Here is a 21,163-nt window from a genome sequence, read left to right as displayed (position 1 = left end):
AGAAACAGTCCTAAAATATAGATTGGAACTACGATGGCCTGTGGCATAGCAGAGCTACAGAAACCGAGTTAAACACCACCCAAAGGAAGAAAGCTGACTCCACAGTTACATGGTTGGCAATGGAATTTTGAAATCGAGTCAATCCTCAGTGTTGGTTTCGGTAGTCTGGTTCCTCAGATGGCGCGCCCACAGTACTCTAGGGCACTGCTGATGACAGCACAGCCAACCTGGCTCATTGGCAGGACTTGGAGAGGCAGACCAGTCTCCGGGGGCAGGGATTCAATCTTCCACTCAGCTCCTGTTTCCACTCAGTTCCATTAGGGCAATGGGTAGGGTGTTCCTCGCTGGACAAGCAATCTATGGAGTTTTAGCAGGTTAGACTCCAGCAGTACCCCAACCCACACTCTGGGGTCCCCAAGTCTTGGCTCTTGCCAACCTGTACCTAATTGTGGAATTAGGTACGTGGAGTGCGTCTCTCTGGGGAGAGTGCGTTTTCCATTCCAATACATGAAAATTTCTGTGTGTGTGGCATACATGACTCTCAGTCTGGTTTGAATATTCTTTAAGCAGGTGATGGGTTTCCAGATGTGTCAGACACCTGGCAGACAACAAATAAAGGGAGTTACACCCAAGAAACAGTGCCACCATGTGGCAAAGGTGCAGAAATGAGTCACCGATAAACAGCGTCACCTTGTGTTAAAACATGGAACTAAACACAGAAAGGAGAACGCCACCCAATGACATATTCGAATAACTACAACATAGGAAGATAGCGCCTCCCAGTGATGAGAAGACTAATAGCATCTAAACGTTTTCTATGTAACTTTTCATGCAACCGTTCTTTCAGCCTCAGCATAATCTGATATGTTTTTCCTCTGATCAAAGAATTATTCAATAATAATATTATTAAATCCTTGCATTTTGATATAGCGCCTCATCATGTCGTTGAGACATCTCAACAGAATATATTGCAAAGTTGAAGCTCAAATATATTATGAACTATGTATTGTAAAGTTCGAGGCTGGAACTGTATGGAGATCTTGAGCTATCGAGAAGCTCTCTAACATTGCACTCGGACTCAAGCCACTGATAGAAAGCTCACATGCTGAACAAGTCATTTCTTATACAAAGGAAATCTCAGGTGTCTCAGCCAGCAAAATCCACATCAAATGTGAACTGAGCCTATTGATTGTGGCTTCCCGATCTCACATTCAAAGGAAATAAATGTAATTTATTTTAGCCCGGAAGGTTGTATATTGCTTGTAAAATGTGTTTCCCGAAGTAGCAATGTTTGTTTGGATTCCCACGATACTTCCCTCTGTCTTGCTCCATCTCTACGTCACTAAAAGCCTTCTTTGACCATGCCCACAGTAAACTCCCTCCTGACCCTCACTGCTCAGCACCATCTCTGTAATGCACACTGAGATGTTACCATGGATGAAAGACAATATATATATAAATGCAAGTTCACAAAATATACAGTCAAATCCCTTTACAGGATATTCTGTGAAGTGCTTTGAGACAAGGATTATTATTATTATTATTATTATTATTATTATTATTGAGTTGTCATTAATTACTTTCCCAAGATCCAGATAGGATCCAGTCACAAATTTGATTGTTTGCCAATGCGCCCCAAAGCTTTGGAACTCCCTCCCCCAATTTCACTCCTTTGCTCCCTCCTTCCCTTCTTTTAGATCATGACTGGAGATCTTCCTCTTCAACTTTGCTTATGGTCAGCTTCTCCCTCCCTTCAGCGGGGTATCAGGCTCGGCCACTGTTAAGTGCTCTGAGGCACTGTCCTGTGTGAAGGGCTCTATATAAATACAAGTTGTTGTGGTGCTTGAAGAATAGGAGCACAAGAAATAAGGTCAGACGTTTTCTTTGGTGCCTTGTTCTGAACTGTGCTCTCTATCTTTGCATTGCGCTTGGTCTCTGCATATTTTCTCTAAATTATTCTCTTTCTCCAGATTTTGTTTTCTCTCTGATTGCTGATTTCTTTCTATCTCTGGATTGCTCCTCTCTCTCTGGATTGGTCCTCTCTCTGGATTGTAACTCTCTCTGGATTTCTCCTCTCTCTCTAGATTGCTTCGCTCTCTCTGGATTGCTCCTCTCTCTCTGGATTGCTCCTCTCTCTGGATTGCAACTCTCTCTGGAATGCTCCTCTCTCTCTCTCTGGATTGCTCATATCTCTGGATTGTTCCACTCTCTCTCTGGATTGCTTCTCTTTCTCTCTGGATTGCTCCTCCCTTCTCTCTGGATTGCTCTTCTCTATCACGTGATTGCTTCTCTCTCTCTCTGGATTGCTCTTCTCTCTCTCTGGATTGCTCCTCTCTCTCTGGATTGTTCTCCCCCCCTTTCTCTGGATTGCTCTTCTCTATCACTTGATTGCTCCTTTCTCTGATTTGCTTCTCTCTCTCTATGGATTGCTCCTTTCTCTGGATTTTCCTCTCTCTCTGGGGTGCTCCCCTCTCTTTCTCTGGATTGCTCCTCTCTCTCTCTAGATTGCTCCTCTCTCTCTCTCTGAATTGCTCTTCACTCTCTCTGGATTGCTCCTCTCTCTCTCTGGATTGCTTCTCTCTCTCTATCTGGATTGCTCCTCTCTCTGGATTGTTCCTCTCACTCTCGAGATTGCTCTTCTCTCTCTCTGGATTGCTTCTCTCTCTCTCTCTGGATTGCTCCTCTCTCTGGATTGCTTCATTCTCTATCTGGATTGCTTCCCTCTCTCTAGGGTGCTCCCCTCTCTTTCTCTGGATTGCTCCTCTCTCTCTCTAGATTGCTCCTCTCTCTCTCTCTGGATTGCTCCTCTCTCTCTGGATCGTTCTTCTCTCTCTCTGGATTGCTCCCCCCCTCTCTCTGGATTGCTGTTCTCTATCACTTGATTGCTCCTCTCTCTCTCTGGATTGCTCCTCTCTCTCTGGATTGTTCTCTCTCTCTGGATTGCTCTCCCCCCTCACTCTGGATTGTTCTTCTCTATCACTTGATTGCTCATGTCTCTCTCTGTATTGCTCCTCTCTCTGGATTGCTCCTCTTCTCTCTGGATTGCTCCTATCTCTGATTTGCTTCTCTCTCTCTATGGATTGCTCCTCTCTCTGGATTGTTCCTCTCTCCAAGGATTGCTCCCCTCTCTCTCTCTCTCTGAATTGCTCTTCACTCTCTCTGGATTGCTCCTCTCTCTCTCTGGATTGCTTCTCTCTCTCTATCTGGATTGCTCCTCTCTCTGGATTGCTCCTCTCACTCTCGAGATTGCTCCTCTCTCTCTCTGGATTGCTCCTCTCTCTGGATTGTTCCTCTCTCTGGATTGCTTCATTCTCTATCTGGATTGCTCCTCTCTCTGGATTGTTCCTCTCTCCAAGGATTGCTCCCCCCTTCTCTCTGGATTGCTCTTCTCTATCACGTGATTGATTCTCTCTCTCCCTGGATTGCTCTTCTCTCTCTCTCTGGATTGCTCCTCTCTCTCGGGATTGTTCTTCTCTCTTTCTGGATTGCTCTCCCCCCTCTCTCTGGATTGCTCTTCTCTATCACGTGATTGCTTCTCTCTCTCTCTGGATTGCTTCTCTCTCTCTCTGGATTGCTCGTGTCTCTGGATTGCTTCATTCTCTATCTGGATTGCTTCCATCTCTCTGGGGTGTTCCCTCTCTTTCTCTGGATTGCTCTTCTCTTTCTCTGGATTGCTCCTCTCTCTCTCTCTGGATTGCTCCTCTCTCTCTGGATTGTTCTTCTCTCTCTCTGGATTGCTCCCCCCCTCTCTCTGGATTGTTGTTCTCTGTCACTTGATTGCTCCTCGCTCTCTGGATTGCTCCTCTCTCTCTGGATTGTTCTCTCTCTCTGGATTGCTCTCTCCCCTCTCTCTGGATTGCTCTTCTCTATCACTTGATTGCTCATGTCTCTCTCTGTATTGCTCCTCTCTCTGGATTGCTCCTCTTTCTCTCTTGATTGCTCCAATCTCTGATTTGCTTCTCTCTCTCTATGGATTGCTCCTCTCTCTGGATTGTTCCTATCTCCAAGGATTGCTCCCCCCCTCTCTCTCTCTCTGAATTGCTCTTCACTCTCTCTGGATTGCTCCTCTCTCTCTCTGGATTGCTTCTCTCTCTCTATCTGGATTGCTCCTCTCTCTGGATTGCTCCTCTCTCCCCATGGATTGCTCCTCTCTCTGGATTGCTCTTCTCTCTCGCTGGATTGCTCCACTCTCCCTCTGGATTGCTCCTCTCTCTCACACCTGAGTGCTCCTCTCTCCCTCTGGATTGCTCCTCTCACTAGATTGCTACTTACTCTCTCTCTCTCTGGATTGCTCTTCTCTCTCTCTCTGGATTGCTCTGCTCTCTCGCTCTCTCTCTGGACTGCTCTTTTCTCTCTCTCTCTCTCTGGATTGCTCGTCTCTCTCTCTCTCTCTCGGTTGCTCCTCTCTCCCCCTGGATTGCTCCTCTCTCTGGATTTCGCTTCTCTCTCTTGATTGCTCCTCTCTCTCTGGATTGCTCCTCTCTCTCTCTGGGTTGCTCCTCGGTCTGGATTTTAACTCTCTCTAGATTGCTCTTCTCTCTCTCTGGATCGCCCCCCCCCCTCTCTCTCTCTCTGGATTGCTCTCCCCCTCTCTCTGGATTGCTCCTCTCTCTCTCTCTGGATTGCTCCTCTCTATCTCTGGATTGCGCGTCTCTCTGGATTGCTCTTCTCACTCTCTGGATCCCCCCACCCACCCTCTCTCTCTCTCTCTCTGGATTGCTCCTCCCTCTCTGGATTACCTCTCTCTGGATTGCTCTTCTCTCTCTCTGGATCGCCCCCCCCCCCCCCCCCCTCTCTCTCTGGATTGCTCCTCTCTCTCTTTGGATTGCCCCTCTCTCTGGATTGCCCCCCTATCTCTCTCTCTCTCTCTCTCAAAGAATTGCTCCTCTCTTCATTCCAGATCACTCACTGGCACTTACAGCAAGAGCTGGGGAGCAGATCTGACACGTTCCCAGGTTTGGTGGAGAATAAAAAGGCGCAGAGGAGCCCCATCCCAGGTCAGCCCAACCCCAGCCCAGCCCATCCCAGGTCAGCCCAACCCCAGCCCAGCCCATCCCAGGTCAGCCCAACCTCATCCCAGCCCATCCCAGGTCAGCCCAACCCCAGCCCAGCCCATCCCAGGTCAGCCCAACCCCAGCCCAACCCCAGCCCATCCCAGGTCAGCCCAACCCCAGCCCAGCCCATCCCAGGTCAGCCCAACCCCGGCCCAGCCCATCCCAGGTCAGCCCAACCCCAGCCCAGCACATCCCAGGTCAGCCCAACCCCAGCCCAGCCCATCCCAGGTCAGCCCAACCTCAGCCCAGCCCATCCCAGGTCAGCCCAATCCCAGCCCATCCCAGGTCAGCCCAACCCCAGCCCAGCCCATCCCAGGTCAGCCCAACCCCAGCCCATCCCAGGTCAGCCCAACCCCAGCCCAGCCCATCCCAGGTCAGCCCAACCCCAGCCCAGCCCATCCCAACCCCAGCCCAGCCCATCCCAGGTCAGCCCAAACCCATCCCAGCCCATCCCAGGTCAGCCCAACCCCAGCCCAGCCCATCCCAGGTCAGCCCAACCCCAGCCCAACCCCAGCCCATCCCAGCCCAACCCCAGCCCAGCCCATCCCAGCCCAACCCCAGCCCAACCCAGGTCAGCCCAACCCCAGCCCAACCCAGGTCAGCCCAACCCCAGCCCATCCAGCCCAACCCCAGCCCAGCCCAGCAGCCCAGCCCAGCAGCCCAGCCCAGCCCCAGCCCATCCCAGCCCAACCCCAGCCCAGCCCAGCCCAGCAGCCCAGCAGCCCAGCCCCAGCCCAGGACACGCTCTCCCCTCAAACCTCCAGTAACATCTGCAGATTATATTTATAAAGTGGACAAAACTACTTCCTGTTGGAAACTTCGGAGTCTCCGGTTTTCTTTCTGTCGCGGAGAGGGGAGAGAGAGAAACACACAGAGGGATACAGAGAGAGAGATTAAAGGGGTGTAACAGAGGGAAGAGGGACACACACACACAGAAGGGACGTACAGAGACAGAGAGAGAGGGACAGGGACAGAGAAACACACACACAGGGACAGAGAGAGAGAGAGAGGGACAGGGACAGAGAGAGAGGGACAGAGAGGGACAGGGACAGAGAGAGGGGGACAGAGAGAGAGGGACAGAGAGAGAGGGACAGAGAGAGAGGGACAGAGAGGGACAGGGACAGAGAGAGAGGGGACAGGAGAGAGAGGGACAGAGAGAGAGAGAGGGGGGGACAGGGACAGAGAGAGAAGGACAGAGAGAGAGGGACAGAGAGAGAGGGACACAGAGAGAGGGAGGGACAGAGAGAGGGGGACAGGGACAGACAGAGAGCGAGGGAGACACAGAGAAACACACACATAGGGACAGAGGGAGAGGGAGAGAAACAGTCAGACAGAGAAAGAGAGACAGATAGAGGGAAAGAGAGAGAGAGAAGGCGAGCGACTGGGGGAAAGAGAGATACAGAAAAACACAGAGGGACAGAGAAAGAGAGATTAAAAGAGGGATAAAGAGGGAAAGGGGGATAGAGAGAGGCGCCCACAACCAGAGAGTGAGACAGGGAGAGAGTCACAGACAGACAGACAGAGAGAGGGAGAGACGAGGAGGGAGAGGGGGATAGAAAGAGGGAAAGGGAATGAGACACTGAGAGGGAACCAGAAAGACGGGAAAGAAGAGAAGGGAGAGGGAGAAGGGGGAGAAACAGTCAGACAGAGAAAGAGAGACAGATAGAGAGAGAGAGAGAGAGAAGGCGAGCGACTGGGGGAAAGAGTGAGACAGAGGGAGAGAGAGATAAGGAGAGAGAGAGACACACACACAGGAGGTAAAGTTTACAGAGATCAAGAGCACAAAAGTTTCACAGAGAATCGAAAGGCAGAAACGAGTGGGTCCATTGGGTCAGAGGTAAGATTGGCAGAAAGATTCCTCTTTTCTCTTTGACTTAAGTTACTGGTTAAATCGCCCCCAGAAATAAGTGTGGAAATATAAGTGGGTGTTACAGAAGTTGAAAAGATCTGTATATTTTTTAAGGACTAAAACAATCTGACCACTGACTGACTGACTGACTGACTGACTGGGTGGGTGGGGAAGAGAAGTCACTGTGAGTTCTTTCAAGAGTTCTTGGCTGTGTTGAGTTTAACTTGTAAATCACTAACTAGTGTGTAAAGTTATCGAAGGTCTTTCCAGTTGGAAGCAACGCCTTATTCGAAATCTTTTTTTTATTATTTTCGACGAAAAAAACTTTTTCTTAAAAAGGAGGATTTTTCAAAACAAATTCCCAACTTTTCTCTGGTTGTAACTGGTGGGGTGGGGGTGGTGGGTGGGGATGGGGGGGGTTAAGTCTTATTCCATCATGTGTCTCTTTGCAGCCTGACTGATGGGAGAGATCTACCATCACCTAAGTCATTTTGACCACAGTTTTGCTAATAGTAATTTAAAACTGTCAGAGAGAGACACTGGAGAGTGAGCGCACTGCCTTTCTGAAGGACCTTTCTAAGTTCTTCTGGTTGGATTTCTGTTCATAAGCCCTTTTGGACCATTGCATTGGGTACGTCTCCACTGACTGGCGTCTTAATGTGTCTCCATGACAACTCCAGCAGGACACTCACCTCCCAACACGGGAATATTTACTTTTGTTATTTGGCAAATTATTGCATCGAGTCCTTTAACGTGCAAACAGCTCTCTCCTCTCTTTTCTCTCTCTTCACCATTGCAGCCACAGATCTGGGAGAGTCAAGTGCCCTCGAAGTTAATCCCAGTGTATTGTAAGGTCACACAATATGAAGTGGTCTGAGTTGGGATGGACAAGATTGACTGCTTTGCTATTAATAGCGCAAACAGTTGTTGCAACCACCAGCCCCAATGCTACCGCTGAACTGGATGCAATCCTGGGGAAATATATGGAAGAAGAGGAAAGGCAATTGACTTCTGAATCAGCCACAACAACCATGAGCTCCAACATAACTGCTGGTTTGGATTCAATCTTGGCAAAATACATGGAGAAGGAAGAACATCAATGGACCACCAGAAGAGCAAAAAGGTCCATTACAGATAGTGATAGGCAAGTCATTTTGGATCTTCACAATAAACTGCGAGGTCAGGTTTCCCCCAGAGCCTCAAATATGGAATATATGGTAAGTGGACACTTCTTTTTTTAATCAAAGTGGTTTATTTTTTAAATATCAGCATTGTCTGTTTGGCGACACGGATTAGAAGGAACACATTTTGTGTTCTTCCAGTCGTCACTTAAAAAAAATCTCGATTTGCACAAACAAAGCAGTATTTTTATAACTGATACTGCTGCATATTTCCCTTTAGACGTAAAGAAATAAAATTGGAATAGAAATTCCTTCGCTCAATAGGAGGGGGTGTGGGGTGTTCAGATGACATGTTTAACCTTGGCAGCTGTTTTGAGAGTTGCGCATTCTGGTGAAATGGTCACTTAACACCAGGTAACAATAACGTGGTCTGATCTTAAGGTCTTTCGGGCGTTTAAGCATAAATGGTCACGATGAGAAGATACAATAGAATGCATTTTAAGTTAAATAATATGTTGTGCCACCAAATAAAAGAAAGCTGGCATTTTTGGACCCAACGTACATTCCAAGAATAAAATCTTGCTCTTAAGTTTCTGGTTGCACCAACGGCTGAGGTATTTGGTTTTCAGCAAGGCGCTGGATCTGCTAGAATACTTTAGAGCAACTTTGCAAAACCGCTGTTCTCCCTGAACAGTAGTGGTGCATGCTGATTATCGGTTTGTGTGGCACACAAAAAACATCATTTCGATAGAATTTTGCACTTAAGCTGGCTATAGACTTGATGATACAAGTCAGCATTCCAGACAAATAAGTTCATGGTAGGATTTAGTTGGTGTTTGGTTTAAAAACATATATTGCTTTCTTAGGAATCTGACTGGATTCTGTTGCAAGATATTTCATTTCATTTTCATTCTAGGATCCCCCGTATCAATTTGTCGATGGTTTAGGACAGGCACTTTTCCAAATTACTTAACAGTGAATACGGAATTAGGAAACTGTCTTTGTGTTATTTCCTCAGTGTACATGTGGAGAGAACATGACTGAACACTGTCACCCCAGCAATCTCATATTGACATTATGGTGGTGCATCAAAGATGGGTGTAAAACCTATACATATTCAAATGATTTGCTGTAATATAACATGATGCTGTGTATAATAGTGTGCTGTGATACAATATCGTTTTTACAGTTGATCACAAGTGCTCATTTGATTGCACTTGCAGCTTTAACGGATAAGCGTACCGTACACAAATCTGCTCATCTTTGCAATTGAACATTTGCAAACTGTCCAATTTCCAAGGAATTGTAATATCAGTAAGTGCAGAATACTGAGCCACACTGCTGTACTTTACTTTGGTACTACTCCATATTCAATATGTGTATGACCTAGATGTAGACCATGACATGATTTTATTTATGTGAAGGTAATTTGAACCCACTGGAGGACTGCAGATCTGGTGATAAATGGATTGAAATAAATAAACCTTGCTGTCAGCTGTGCTTTCAGTTGTCCCTCAAACAAAGCTGGACTGTATTTCTAGGCAAAAAATATTGGTTCTATAAATGGACATTTGACTGTTATTTCAGTTTTCAAACAAAATAGCCAGTAGAGACTGTTCTTTGCTTAGAAGTGGTAGCAAATAAACCGCTTATTTAGTAATATTGATTTGAATGTTTCATTTCAAAGAAGTAGCTGCATAGATGATCTATTTGTCCCTAACCTGTGTGAAGGTCTTGATATAAATGCAAGTAACGAATTATTGTTTATCTAAAAGAGAGAGTTTAGTGAAAGGACTCGCCACAAAGTTGCTCGTACCCTCTGTTTACAGTCTCTGCAATAGCAGTGGGTAACTTGCAGGTTAAAATAATAACAAAATTCAACTTGAAAGTTTACTTCAATAATGCTTGAATAGTGCTTGAATTCAAAATATTTTGTTTTGTTTTGGTGCTTCCCCGTCATTGTTACTGATTTTAAATATTAGTAGAGTTTTCATGCTAAGTGAGATGGTATCAGGTACCCAGTGGGATTGACAGCAGCAGGTATTAACTAACTGTTCTCAACAATATGATCAGAACAGCAGTTGTTGAAATGCATGTGTGGCTGTGTTGGTGATATGGTTGTGTGTAAGATAAGTGCTTGAATTTGGGCTTTCAGCAAGACAATGGTTAACAATAATAAAAATAATCCTTGAATTTGATATAGCGCCTTATTATATTGTCGAGACATCTCAAAGCGCTTCACAAATTCTGCTATAAAGTTAGATGACTTTGTGGATTTTGTGGGAAAGTTTAAGGGTATGATTGAAGTTGAATGACAGAGTAAATACAGTATGGAACCAAAAACTCCTGTGTAATACAGAGAATGCAAATGCGAGTCACAGAGACTTTAGACCATTACTTGGTCCAGTTTGTATTTTATTAACTTTTCATCGATTGGCTCCCACTGCTAAGTGTTCTGAGACAGTATCCTGTGTGATAGACACTTGATAACTGTGAGTTGTTGTCGTTGCCCCGTTGCCCAAAAAACTCACAGTCACTACAATTTATACCCTGTAAAGCGCTTTGAGACATCTCCTGACCCACAATGCGCAATACAAAATGGATTATATTGTTATTATTACAGTACCAGGAAAGAATGCAGTATGAGTCACTTCCAATTATATGATTTTTTTCTTGCAGGAATATTAGTTGTGTGTCAGAAAGCCAAAATGTTTTGCAGCACGCTTCATATCAGAAAGAAAAGCCGCCTGACTATCGAATACTCCGCACAAAAAAAGGCTTTGGTTTATAATTAAAATAAATGGCATTTCTGAAAGGAGCCTCTCTGTTGTCTGGAAACTGCTCAGTATGCTCAGGACGACAGCACCACCAAGAGTGCAGGGAACAAAGTGTGCATTATATTAGGCGCTGGCATAAAGCAGCATCTGCTGTGCCAAGCCTCAGCCTTTGATGAATTTTTTTTTGTAACTAAATTGATATTACTAGGAGTTAAAACATCTTTTGCATTGTTTCCCTGAATGATTGTTCATTTTTAATAACGCCACAGTGTTGTTCAGAGTTTTTTTTTTGTGTTAATCCAATAAATCCAATAGATTCCAGTGTGTGTAGTAATGGAGTGCTATCCAGATCGGAAGTGTATAAGGCTGGCTCATTCTATTTAACAACAACAACAAAATTACATTTGTATAGCGCCTTTCACGTCGGGAGGACGTCCCAAGGCGTTGGACAGACAGAGTTACGGACCTGAGCTGAGGGTGGGGTGAGGGAGGATGGAGTAATAGAATGTGTCAGATTTTGTGAGTGTGGTAACACTTTTGACACATTTCACCTGTAATCAAAGTCTTTAGGTTTGTGCTGTGTTGTGCTTAAATTATATAGATTGTGTATTGATTTCATTTCCAATAGGATTTAATCAGAAAGTATTCAATTATAGGATTTAATCAGAAAGATGTGACAATGCTTCCATCATTGCACTATCTGCCTGTGGACTTATGTCTTTCTCATGTTGCCTTCTCTTTGCATCTTGTGAAAAACTCTCTTCGGTGCAGCTTTTCCATGTACTGCAACCAGCTTTTACAGATTTGTTTTTGTGCCACCTAAAGTAATACGCTGCAAAGGAAAACGTCCGGAGCTAAAATGGTGCTGTACTTTAACAGCAGTTGTTTGTAGGCAGTGAAGCAGTCCCTGATTTGCACTTTCTAGTTGACCTGCCTTGTTTGAACTAAAAGCCAATTTATACTGTGAAATCGCAGTTAATTTGATGTGACGTGAATCCCATCTCCACTGTTTACATTCACCTCTGTGCCATCCACATTTGTGTGCTGTAGAGTACGAATTGACTGGTCTGACGCATACACTTCAGTTTTTTTCCCTCCTCGGGACAAAGTGACTAGAGTTTTAATGAAACGGTTTGTGCCAGCCTGTTTCGAAAACCACTGATTTGTAGCCAGCTTTAAAATTGTGTCATGAAGAGAGGTCATTATGCTCAAAGCTAAGATTGGTGTAAATAGCTGCACTATTTACATTTTGCAGATTTACTCTGTCAATTTTCAACACAACCAAGTTTTCAACTGAATAGTGTACAAGAGTTAATGTCATGTTTCTATTGCTGACAATATCCTGGTTGATTGAATGCACCCAGTTTATACTCTTGATGGGATGTGTATGTAACGTGTGTGTGTGGAATGCTTTGCTCTAACTCAATTATATAACAAACCAATAACTTCAGAAGAGTACCACACTGCACTTAAGTGTCATGTGATATCAAAGCTAAGCAATAACCTTTTACTTTCTGCATAACAACATCAAACTCTCTTTAATGTACATGTCACCCTGACTTAGTTGGTAACATTCTCATCGCTGAGTCAGAAGTTTGGGGTTTGAAGCCACAGGTTGGGGACTTTGACCTAGTTTGGTATCTCATGTATTCGGCAACTGCTTTTCAGAGTGTTTCCCCCTCATGGATAAATAATTAAAAAAGCAAACTGCAGAAGAAAAATATTTAAATCTTTTCATATTTGATACAAAATTCTGCTGCCCATGTCCTCACCCATAGCATGCTCCCCGACCCAATCACTCTAGATCTTGCCAGACTCCACTGCCTCCCTGTTGCAGAACAGATTGATTTCAAGATCCGCACTCACTTTCAAATGACTTCATGCCTGGCACCTCCCTACCTCTCCGATCTGCTCACACCTCATTCCACTACCTGATGCCTTTTCCCAGCTGGTTTAGATCTTCTGCACATCCCCTCCGCTCCACCATTGGTAGTGAGCTTTCGGTCACTCTGCCCCAAATCTTTGGAACTCCCTGCCTCAGACCCTCCACCTTGCCCACTTTTTACCCGTCTTCAAATCACACCTGAAGACTTTCCTCTTCAATCATGCCTTCAGTCACTTCCCTTCTCTTTCCAGCTCAGAATCAAATCAACTCTCTCTTAGACATAATCTGTGTGAAAGGCACTAAATAAATGCTTCACTGATATTTCATAACTTTTGCATTCAGCACCTTGATGCAAAAGTCAATATTGCAATTTATTATTGATGAGATGACATCCTACAAGTTTTATTTCAACCTTAACCATTTGGTGAAAAGGTTGACAAGGCTAAATAAGCACCACATCACTTTAACATCTCCATAAACAGTAAACTGATAACTTGACCATAGCTTAACTTGTCACTACCACTTAAGTCATCATGTGCTCAATATCCCAGCCACATTTATTTATCTATTTATACATATGCCTAACTCACCACTTTTTTTCACTTTTTTTTTAGATTTCCTCATCTCACACATTCTTTTCCAAGCTACTCCAGACAGACACAGTTTCTTGCTTTGGACACGAGGGCAGATGACTCGTGGTCTGTGAGTCGTCCTGTGATTGCATTTCCCACCCCCTACTTTTCCCATGGGAGAATTGACTGGCCTATTGCTCCCTTTGTCCATCTGATAATCTGCAGAAATCTGGAATTCAACATCTGGGAAATTGTACATGCAAAATATTTTGAAACTTGTCAAAATTAGTTCATATTCAGGAAGATTAGCAATAAGTGAGAAGAAAGCTTAAAGTAAATTTGGGTCTTCTATATTTGCTTTATGATGTAGCATTTCAGCATGCACAGAATTTGGCAGATATTTAATTGCAAACTCTAATTTTGAAACGTTTTTCTGTAAGCTGCTTTTAAGAGCTGCGGAATATGGGTTTCACGTTAATACTTAATTCAGCAATTTGCCAAATTCTGTACCCCCTGAACTACTACATTTAATAGAGTAAATCTAGATCCAGATGGAATTTCTAACTACACATGTCCTGTAAACGCCCAGGGACAAACTTTATTAACACACTTCCAACAGCAGCTTCACATAAAGGTACTCAGAGGGTGTTAAAGCATCACACTGAGCTCCTGGAGTCGGGGTCTAATATTATGGCAGTGGCACAAGGTTAATTTAATTTTAAAGCTACTTGAATAGTACTTCCACTTATTTCCAGTAAATCTAATCATCACAGAAGCTTTATGTGGTCTGTTAACTTTGTGTAAACAAAATTTGAAATTTACTTCTGTTTATAGAGTAAATCTGCGAGGTTACTGACTAACAATTATGCTTATAAATGAGAAACTTGAATCTTAGCAATTTTCAAATTAATTTAATAATTTTCCCATTCACATGTATGAAAGCCAATTGTCATGCCTGCCAAATCTGCCTGTTGGCTGGTGCGAAATCCATGTATCATATTAATTGAATTGTTTGTTTGTGGAATCCCGTAGTGTAGCGGTGAGAGCGCTCGCCTCGCAAATGAGAGAACCCGGGTTCACTTCCCAGGCTGGACAAAACCTTAGGCATGTTTCCTTATAACAGGCACCTCTGTTTACCTAGTAGTAAGTAGGAACCCAGTTGTTAGTCGATTGGCGGATTGCTTAATAATCCCTCAAAAAAAAAGGTTCCTCAGTCTATGACCATTTGTGGGACATTGCTGTGCGCAATGTTGCCGTGTTTCACCCACAAATACACAGTCAATCCACTTTATAACATATTCTGTGAAGCACTTTGAGACATCTCAACAATATGATAAGGCGCTATATCAAATGCAAGGATTATTATTATCATTATAAATGAATGCATTGGTTTCACACTATAGTTACTACAAAAACACACAGATTATGTTTGCAGGCAGTAACTGCAAATCTCGCTGGTGACTCGTTCTGGGAAAAAGTAAGTGGAACCGAGTGCCTTCATGGATGGAAAATAAACAGCCAGATCCCTGGAGGAAAAAGCTGTTGAATGACTGAAGTGCAAATGATATGTGATCATGAATGAACAGACTTGGATGGGAAACAGGCTGGGAACATAAAAAGGCTGTGACTATGTTCCATAATCAGCAAATTTGTTGAGTCTGTCTGCTAGAAACATAAACTTGCTTGTTTTTGCTTAGTTTGATAAGGAAGGTTTATTTCTGTCATTAGGATGCAGCTTTATATAGCTTTTTCCCGTGTGCGACTGCATTACAATAATGCTAACTTTGTTTGGTATGTGCTGATTTTTAGACTTTGTGGAGTACACTAAAGATTTTTAAACTTTGGAAGAGCTTTAAGTCGTCTCAATGACATGATAAGGCACTAATAATAATAATACTCACTTTTGATATAGCGCCTTATCACGGGTTCGAGACATCTCAAAGCGCTTCACAGAATATACTGTAAAGTGAATTGAGTGTATATATTGTGGGCGAAATGCGACAGCCAATTGCGCACAGTAGTGTCCCACAAACAATTGTGGATTGAAGTGATCAATCTTTTTTCTTTTTTTAAGGAATTATTATCCTCGGAAAAGTGATCCGCCAATCAACTAACAACCGGGTTCCTACTTACTGCTAGGTAAACAGAGGCGTGTGGAGTAAGGAAACTTGCCCAACATTTTACCCTGCCAGGAATTGAACCCAGGTCTCTTGCTATATCAAATGCAATGATTACTATTTTTATTGCACTAGGGTACTTGATTATCTTTTGATACAAACCTATATAAGAACACACATTTATCAGCGAGTGGCTAGCTAGCAGGCAACTGTATCTAGAATTCAACAGCATGATACTGAATGATAATTATTTGGGGAGGACAAGTTTGCAGGGCGAGAGGGAGAGAGCGGGGGAATGGGATTGATTTGGATAGCTCTTTTAAAAGAGCGGGCACAGACACAATGGACCGAATGGCCTCCCTCTGTGTTGTATGATTCTATGAATGATACCTAGAATTATATGGAATGATAGAAACAGGCATTTTGGCCCATCTTAGTCCATGCAGTGTTTATACACACTGTGTTTATACTCCACACAAGCCTCTGCCACTCTTAATCTCCTTTCCTATCCCCCTCTATTCCCTCTGTATGTCTTCCAGGAAATTAATTGCAACAATTGGTGTACTTTCCTGTATTTTACAACAGTTTATAAAAGGAAGTGTTCTGTAAAACCTCCACACTTTAATGAACAATAAAATCAAGACAGCGATGTGGCACAATTGTCACAGCAGTAAAAGTCATCATGGCATGGACTTTATTACAAATAGAGAAAGGAAGATTCATACCCATTTTTATTTTCTTCCACTTATTTTCTTTTAGTCAAAGCACTTCATAGGAATTACTGTAACATTTAATGACCATGTATTTTAATGATTGTGCAGGCAAATGTAGCAGCCAATTTCCACACAGCAAAGTGCTACCTCATGTGAAGGTTGCTGTATAAATGCACGTAGTTGTATTGGAGTATTAGCCTGGACTCTGAGTTCAAAGTTCTGACATTGGGCTTAAACCCACAATCTTCTGACCCAGCAGTGAAGTGCTGCCAACTGAGCTAGACTTGCACCTAATTCACATTTTTCTTATAACTGCATAGACTGCAAACTCTGTGCTGAGTTAGCTCTTAGCCAGGTCAGCAGTTAGGAGTGTATGACTGGCATAATTGCTCGGTGGGTTTGGCAGGGACAATGAGACAAGGTTCTCACTTCTGATCACTATGTGTTGACCTGTGCTGAGAGGTGTATTTCCAGGTATTGGTTGACAACAGGAATGGGCTCAGTTCCATGATCAAATAGTTTGTTGACACTCGCTGTCTAGGATTACAGAGCAACATTCGTCACTTAGTCAAGGTTACTGGAGTTGGTTACTGCCCATTGATCCATACCCCATAAAAGTGCAAGCTTCCGGAAAATGAATGGGAAGAAAATTGTTAAAAAAATAAAAAGATCTCTCTCTCAATAAAATACAATTGATACAAAAGGCTACAGGCTTCTTCATAGCATTTTTGCAGCCCCTTTAAGTTGGTGGGAACAATGCGAGGATATGGTGGCACTACCTTCTCTTTGAAGGTAAATTAAATAGGCCTGTTTCCCAATGTGATATCTGTGTTATGGCTGAAAGAATAGTTTGCCTTTTAAAATATCTGTGATTATCTGCGTTTGTTTCTGTCATTTAAAAAGCATAGTAGACTTGGAAGAATCTGACAATTGCTGACCGACTGTTGAAACAGTTATTTGTATTTATTGTAAAATTTATAGTGGAATCATTGTTAGCAAGAAATTGCTGGCGACACAACATAGCCTTCAAGGAGCACGCGTTTGTGTTTTTTTTAATTTTCTGACCTGTATAAGATTTGAAGCAATGCTGAATTTCTGCTGAAATTGATAGGGTGCTTGGTATTTTCCTCAAATATTTCATATATTCACATCAGAGTGAAGAAGTGACAAACTAACAAAGGTGATTCTCGTTTATAAAACGGCTTTTCATAAAAAAAATCAAATAGTCAAAGAAACCCTCAATAGGATTAATTCTAATAGCAAAGCTTTTCACTTGTGCTTGGAACAAAAAGTATCTGTTTCACTTTTAAACTTGTGCATAAAGTACATTCAGTTAATTTATGTGCAGTAAGATCCACATGAGATCTTGAGCCATCAGTGCCACATGTGATTGAGGATTGACTAGCTCTTCTCTAATCATACCAACAACAACAAATTAGAGTTGTATAGCCCTTTCACATCAGGAGGACGTCCCAAGACGCTGGATAGTCAGGGATCAGCACCCGAGCTGGTGGTTGGGAACAGGAGGGGTAGAGGGCAGGGAGGGTACGAATAGGAGAGTGACTGAAGGCACAGTCGAAGAGGAGGGTCTTGAGATGGGTCTTGAAGGAGGGAAGGGGCGAGGCGGAGGGACTGTGGGATGGAGTTACATGATTTCATAATCATGTACTAAAATTCAAAATATAGACTGCAGCTGAGCTTATTTTACTAATTCATTGACGTCTTCCTCAGACATGATTGTGGACGGGGACTTGTGCAGTCTAGGAGCTCAAGTTTCTGTTCGAATCACTCCCTTTGCTATAGGTGACCAAAAGTTGTTATCAGTTTATATGTTACCTGTAATGAGGAATTTTCTTTTCTCAATTGCCTGGGACTTGCGTTCTCCAGTCCTTGACACTGGGATAAAGTCACTAACAGGAAGGAGTTGACTGCACTCCAGAAGTGTTCTATTAGATTAATGGGGCAGGTGCTTTGGATAACCTTCAAATCCTCTGAGCAAGAACCTGAGGATCCCAGGAACCAGTGAGTATCCAGGTCAATCTAAAATGTCTACCCACTTAGAAACAGTAAGAGTGTCACTTGGGAGTTGATCATTGATCCATTTAGCCTATCCATCATTCTTCCCAAATGATTTCTTCAACATGTCTGTCTCACCATCTAATAACCCTGAATCTTTTTAATTTCCAGCAACTTGTCTTGTAGCTTTATGGAACACTTTGGGTGCTGGTTCCTTGTTCACAACGTTTGCAGGTAGTTTGTTTCATATACCTGTCCCTTTACTTAAACAAATATCAGGCACATCAGCTTCTCGTTTGTTGTCCTTACTTTGAAATAAATGGAGCATCTCCCAGATGTGGCTAATGTCTCCCCACAACTTATAGCCTGAAACTATGAAACGATATTTCTCGGACACTTGTGTGCGATTACAGTGATTTTAAACTAGTTTCGGTGGCAGAATATAGGTTGAAGGTTGCAATTTCCCACAGTTTCTTAAAAATACTCACTATTCCTACCACTCCATCCAAATTCCACCTTCTATTGTTTGTGTAATTGTGCTGGTTGAATGGACATTGTGATACCAAACACTTGACTGTCTTGATCAGTAATGTGATAGCAAATAAACCTTAAACAATCCAGGAGATATATCTGAGCTTGTATATTTCAGTTATATAGTGCCATGGGATGAATGATATAACTGAAATATCCTTATGTAAACCAAGGTGGACATTAAAGATCTCATGTCATTATTTGAAAAGAGAAGGGAGTTTCTCCTGGTGTCCAGGCTAACAATCTCCCAAATAAAATTGATCACTCACTCCATGGCTCTTTGTGGGACATTGCTGTGTGCAACTGGCTGCCAGGTTTCACCCACAATATACATAGTCACTCCACTTTACAGTATATCCTGTAAAGTGCTTTGCGATGTCTCAATGAAGTGATAACCCGCTATATCAAATGCAAGGATTATTATTACTAGTAGTAGTTATTTGGGTGATAAAACTGAAATGCATTGCACTGTTTTCATGCTGTTGAAACCATTTTAGCATTTTATTTTGGTAGAATAGGAGCTAAATGGCTAAAATGTGTCTCCAGGCTAGCCTGACTACAAGCGATGATGTTTTCATTGATCTCTACTGTATTTGTTACATCAAGGCTCGATTATGCTAACTTTCTGCTTGTCGACCTTCACAACTCTTTGCTCCACAAGTTGCATATCATTCAGAACTCTGCATCTCATGTCCTCTCCCACACCAGGCTCCATGACCCTGTCACCACACCATCGCCCAGCTCCCTCTGTTCCCCATCCCTAGGGGATAGAGTTCAAAATCCTCATCATCGCTTTCAAGGCCCTCCACGGCCTTGCTCCTTCTTACTCCTGCTAATGCCATATCAACCTGTTCGCTCTCTCCACTTGGTAGGTTCCGGCCTCCTCCAAGTCGCCTGCCCAGCCCGCCTCACCATTGGCGGTTGGGCCATCAGCCTCTCTACCCCCATCCTTTGGAACTGCATCCAACAGTCCCTTCGCCTTGCTCCCTCCCTTGCCTCCTTCAGGCACATCTCAAGACCTTCTTCTTCGACTGTGCCTTCGGTCACCTTCCTACCCCTACCCTCCCTGCCCTCCATCCTCCCTTATCCCAAACCCCCTCCACTGCTAGTGTCCAAATGCCTGACTATCCAGCAGCTTGGAATGTTCTCCCAACATGAAAGAGCTATACAAATGTAAGTTGTTGTTGTTGTATTAATGTTTAATGTAAGTGATACAGCTATTATACGTGATTTGCACAACTCACCTAATAGATCCTGATTTTTTTTTAAAAAAGGCATTGTCCTGGAATTTCTGAGAAATTAATTAAAAGAAATCTGTACTTTCCATGTAGACTTGGGACGTGGAGCTGGAGAGATCGTCAGAAGCTTGGGCATCAACCTGCCGATGGGAACACGGACCTGGTTACCTGCTACCATCAATAGGACAGAACCTTGGTGCTCACTGGGGAAGGTATTGTGTTTAACACCTGACTCCAATAAATGAGACCATAGTGTTTGACTTTTCCAGGATTAGATTATCACAATTCATTTTAAATCCACAGGTACCGGCCCCCCACATTTCATGTCCAAGCATGGTATGATGAAGTCAGAGACTACGTGTATCCGTACTCTCAAGAATGCAATCCTTGGTGTCCTTTCAGATGCTCTGGACCCGTGTGTACGCATTATACTCAGGTACACTTTGCGTTCGGTGAAACCTTCAATTTGCCTCTTGGTTTCTGTTTTAAGTAATTTTAATTGTAGATCAATTCTCGGAGCTGAATAGCACAGCGGGCTAATGACAACAACTTGCATTAATGTAGCAACACCAACAACAACACTATATAACAATACTCAGTGACTTTCAAAGGGGAGAACTTCTCAAAAGTGTTTTACTGAGGTGAGCTGGGATGGAGATGAGGGAGTTGGTGGCAGATAGCAAGGTCAAAGAGGGAAGTTTTTAGTCTGGTTTTGAAAGTGAAGAAGGAGAGAGCGAGATGGTTGGATTTCAGAAGAGAGTGGGGCAAAATGGTTGAAAGCTCATTCACTGATGGTGGGACAGAGAGTCCAGGGTGCATGAAACGAGCCATATTTGATGGAGCATAGGAGTGGGTAGGGAGTAAGATCATAGGAGATTGCTTAGGTAGGGTGGTGCAAAGTCATGTTGGCATTTGATGATAAGGATAAGGATTTTAAAGTTAATCCATTGGACAATAGAGAGTGAGTGCAGCCTGGTGAAGATGGGGGTGATGGGCTTGTAGAGTCTTGTGTGGAATAGAATATGAGCAGTAAACTTCTGGACTCTGGTGAGCAGGTCATTGGAGAAGTCATGCCTGAAGATGACTTAAGGCGTTGGATGAGGGTTTTTTGCTGTGTTAATGGTGAAGTAATACCCAAAGTGGACAACATTAAAGAGATGGTGCTAAGCGGGCTTAGTCAGGGACAGGGTAAAGAAGAGGTGAGGGTTGAACAAGCACTGATATTTCCTAGTGGCACCCTGGACTGGAGTGAGCAACGGAGGACATTGGGAGAAACTCCCTTCTCTTTTC

The 21,163-nt window shown here is 43.5% G+C and overlaps 1 protein-coding gene across 2 annotated transcripts in view; it reads left to right on the top strand.

Moving 5' to 3' along the window:
• The first annotated feature begins 6,767 nt into the window (after positions 1 to 6,767).
• Positions 6,768 to 21,163, top strand: part of LOC103174580 (cysteine-rich secretory protein LCCL domain-containing 1) — a 37,412-nt gene continuing 23,016 nt past the window's right edge. Inside the window, exons 1-4 of one of the 2 annotated variants that reach the window (XM_007887006.2) lie at positions 6,768 to 6,891; positions 7,703 to 8,120; positions 19,967 to 20,085; positions 20,177 to 20,309. In XM_007887006.2, the coding sequence (XP_007885197.1) occupies positions 7,767 to 8,120; positions 19,967 to 20,085; positions 20,177 to 20,309 (606 nt within the window). In that variant the 5' untranslated portion in view covers positions 6,768 to 6,891; positions 7,703 to 7,766. Of the gene's footprint in view, positions 6,892 to 7,058; positions 7,088 to 7,702; positions 8,121 to 19,966; positions 20,086 to 20,176; positions 20,310 to 21,163 lie in introns of those variants that run through there. The other variant, XM_007887007.2, reaches the window with a different exon arrangement.

Source organism: Callorhinchus milii, unplaced genomic scaffold (assembly GCF_018977255.1).
Source record: "Callorhinchus milii isolate IMCB2004 unplaced genomic scaffold, IMCB_Cmil_1.0 Scaffold2, whole genome shotgun sequence".
NCBI lineage: Eukaryota > Metazoa > Chordata > Chondrichthyes > Chimaeriformes > Callorhinchidae > Callorhinchus > Callorhinchus milii.
The sequence above is the reverse complement of the archived record's forward strand: the minus strand, read 5'-3'. Positions and strand labels throughout refer to the sequence as shown.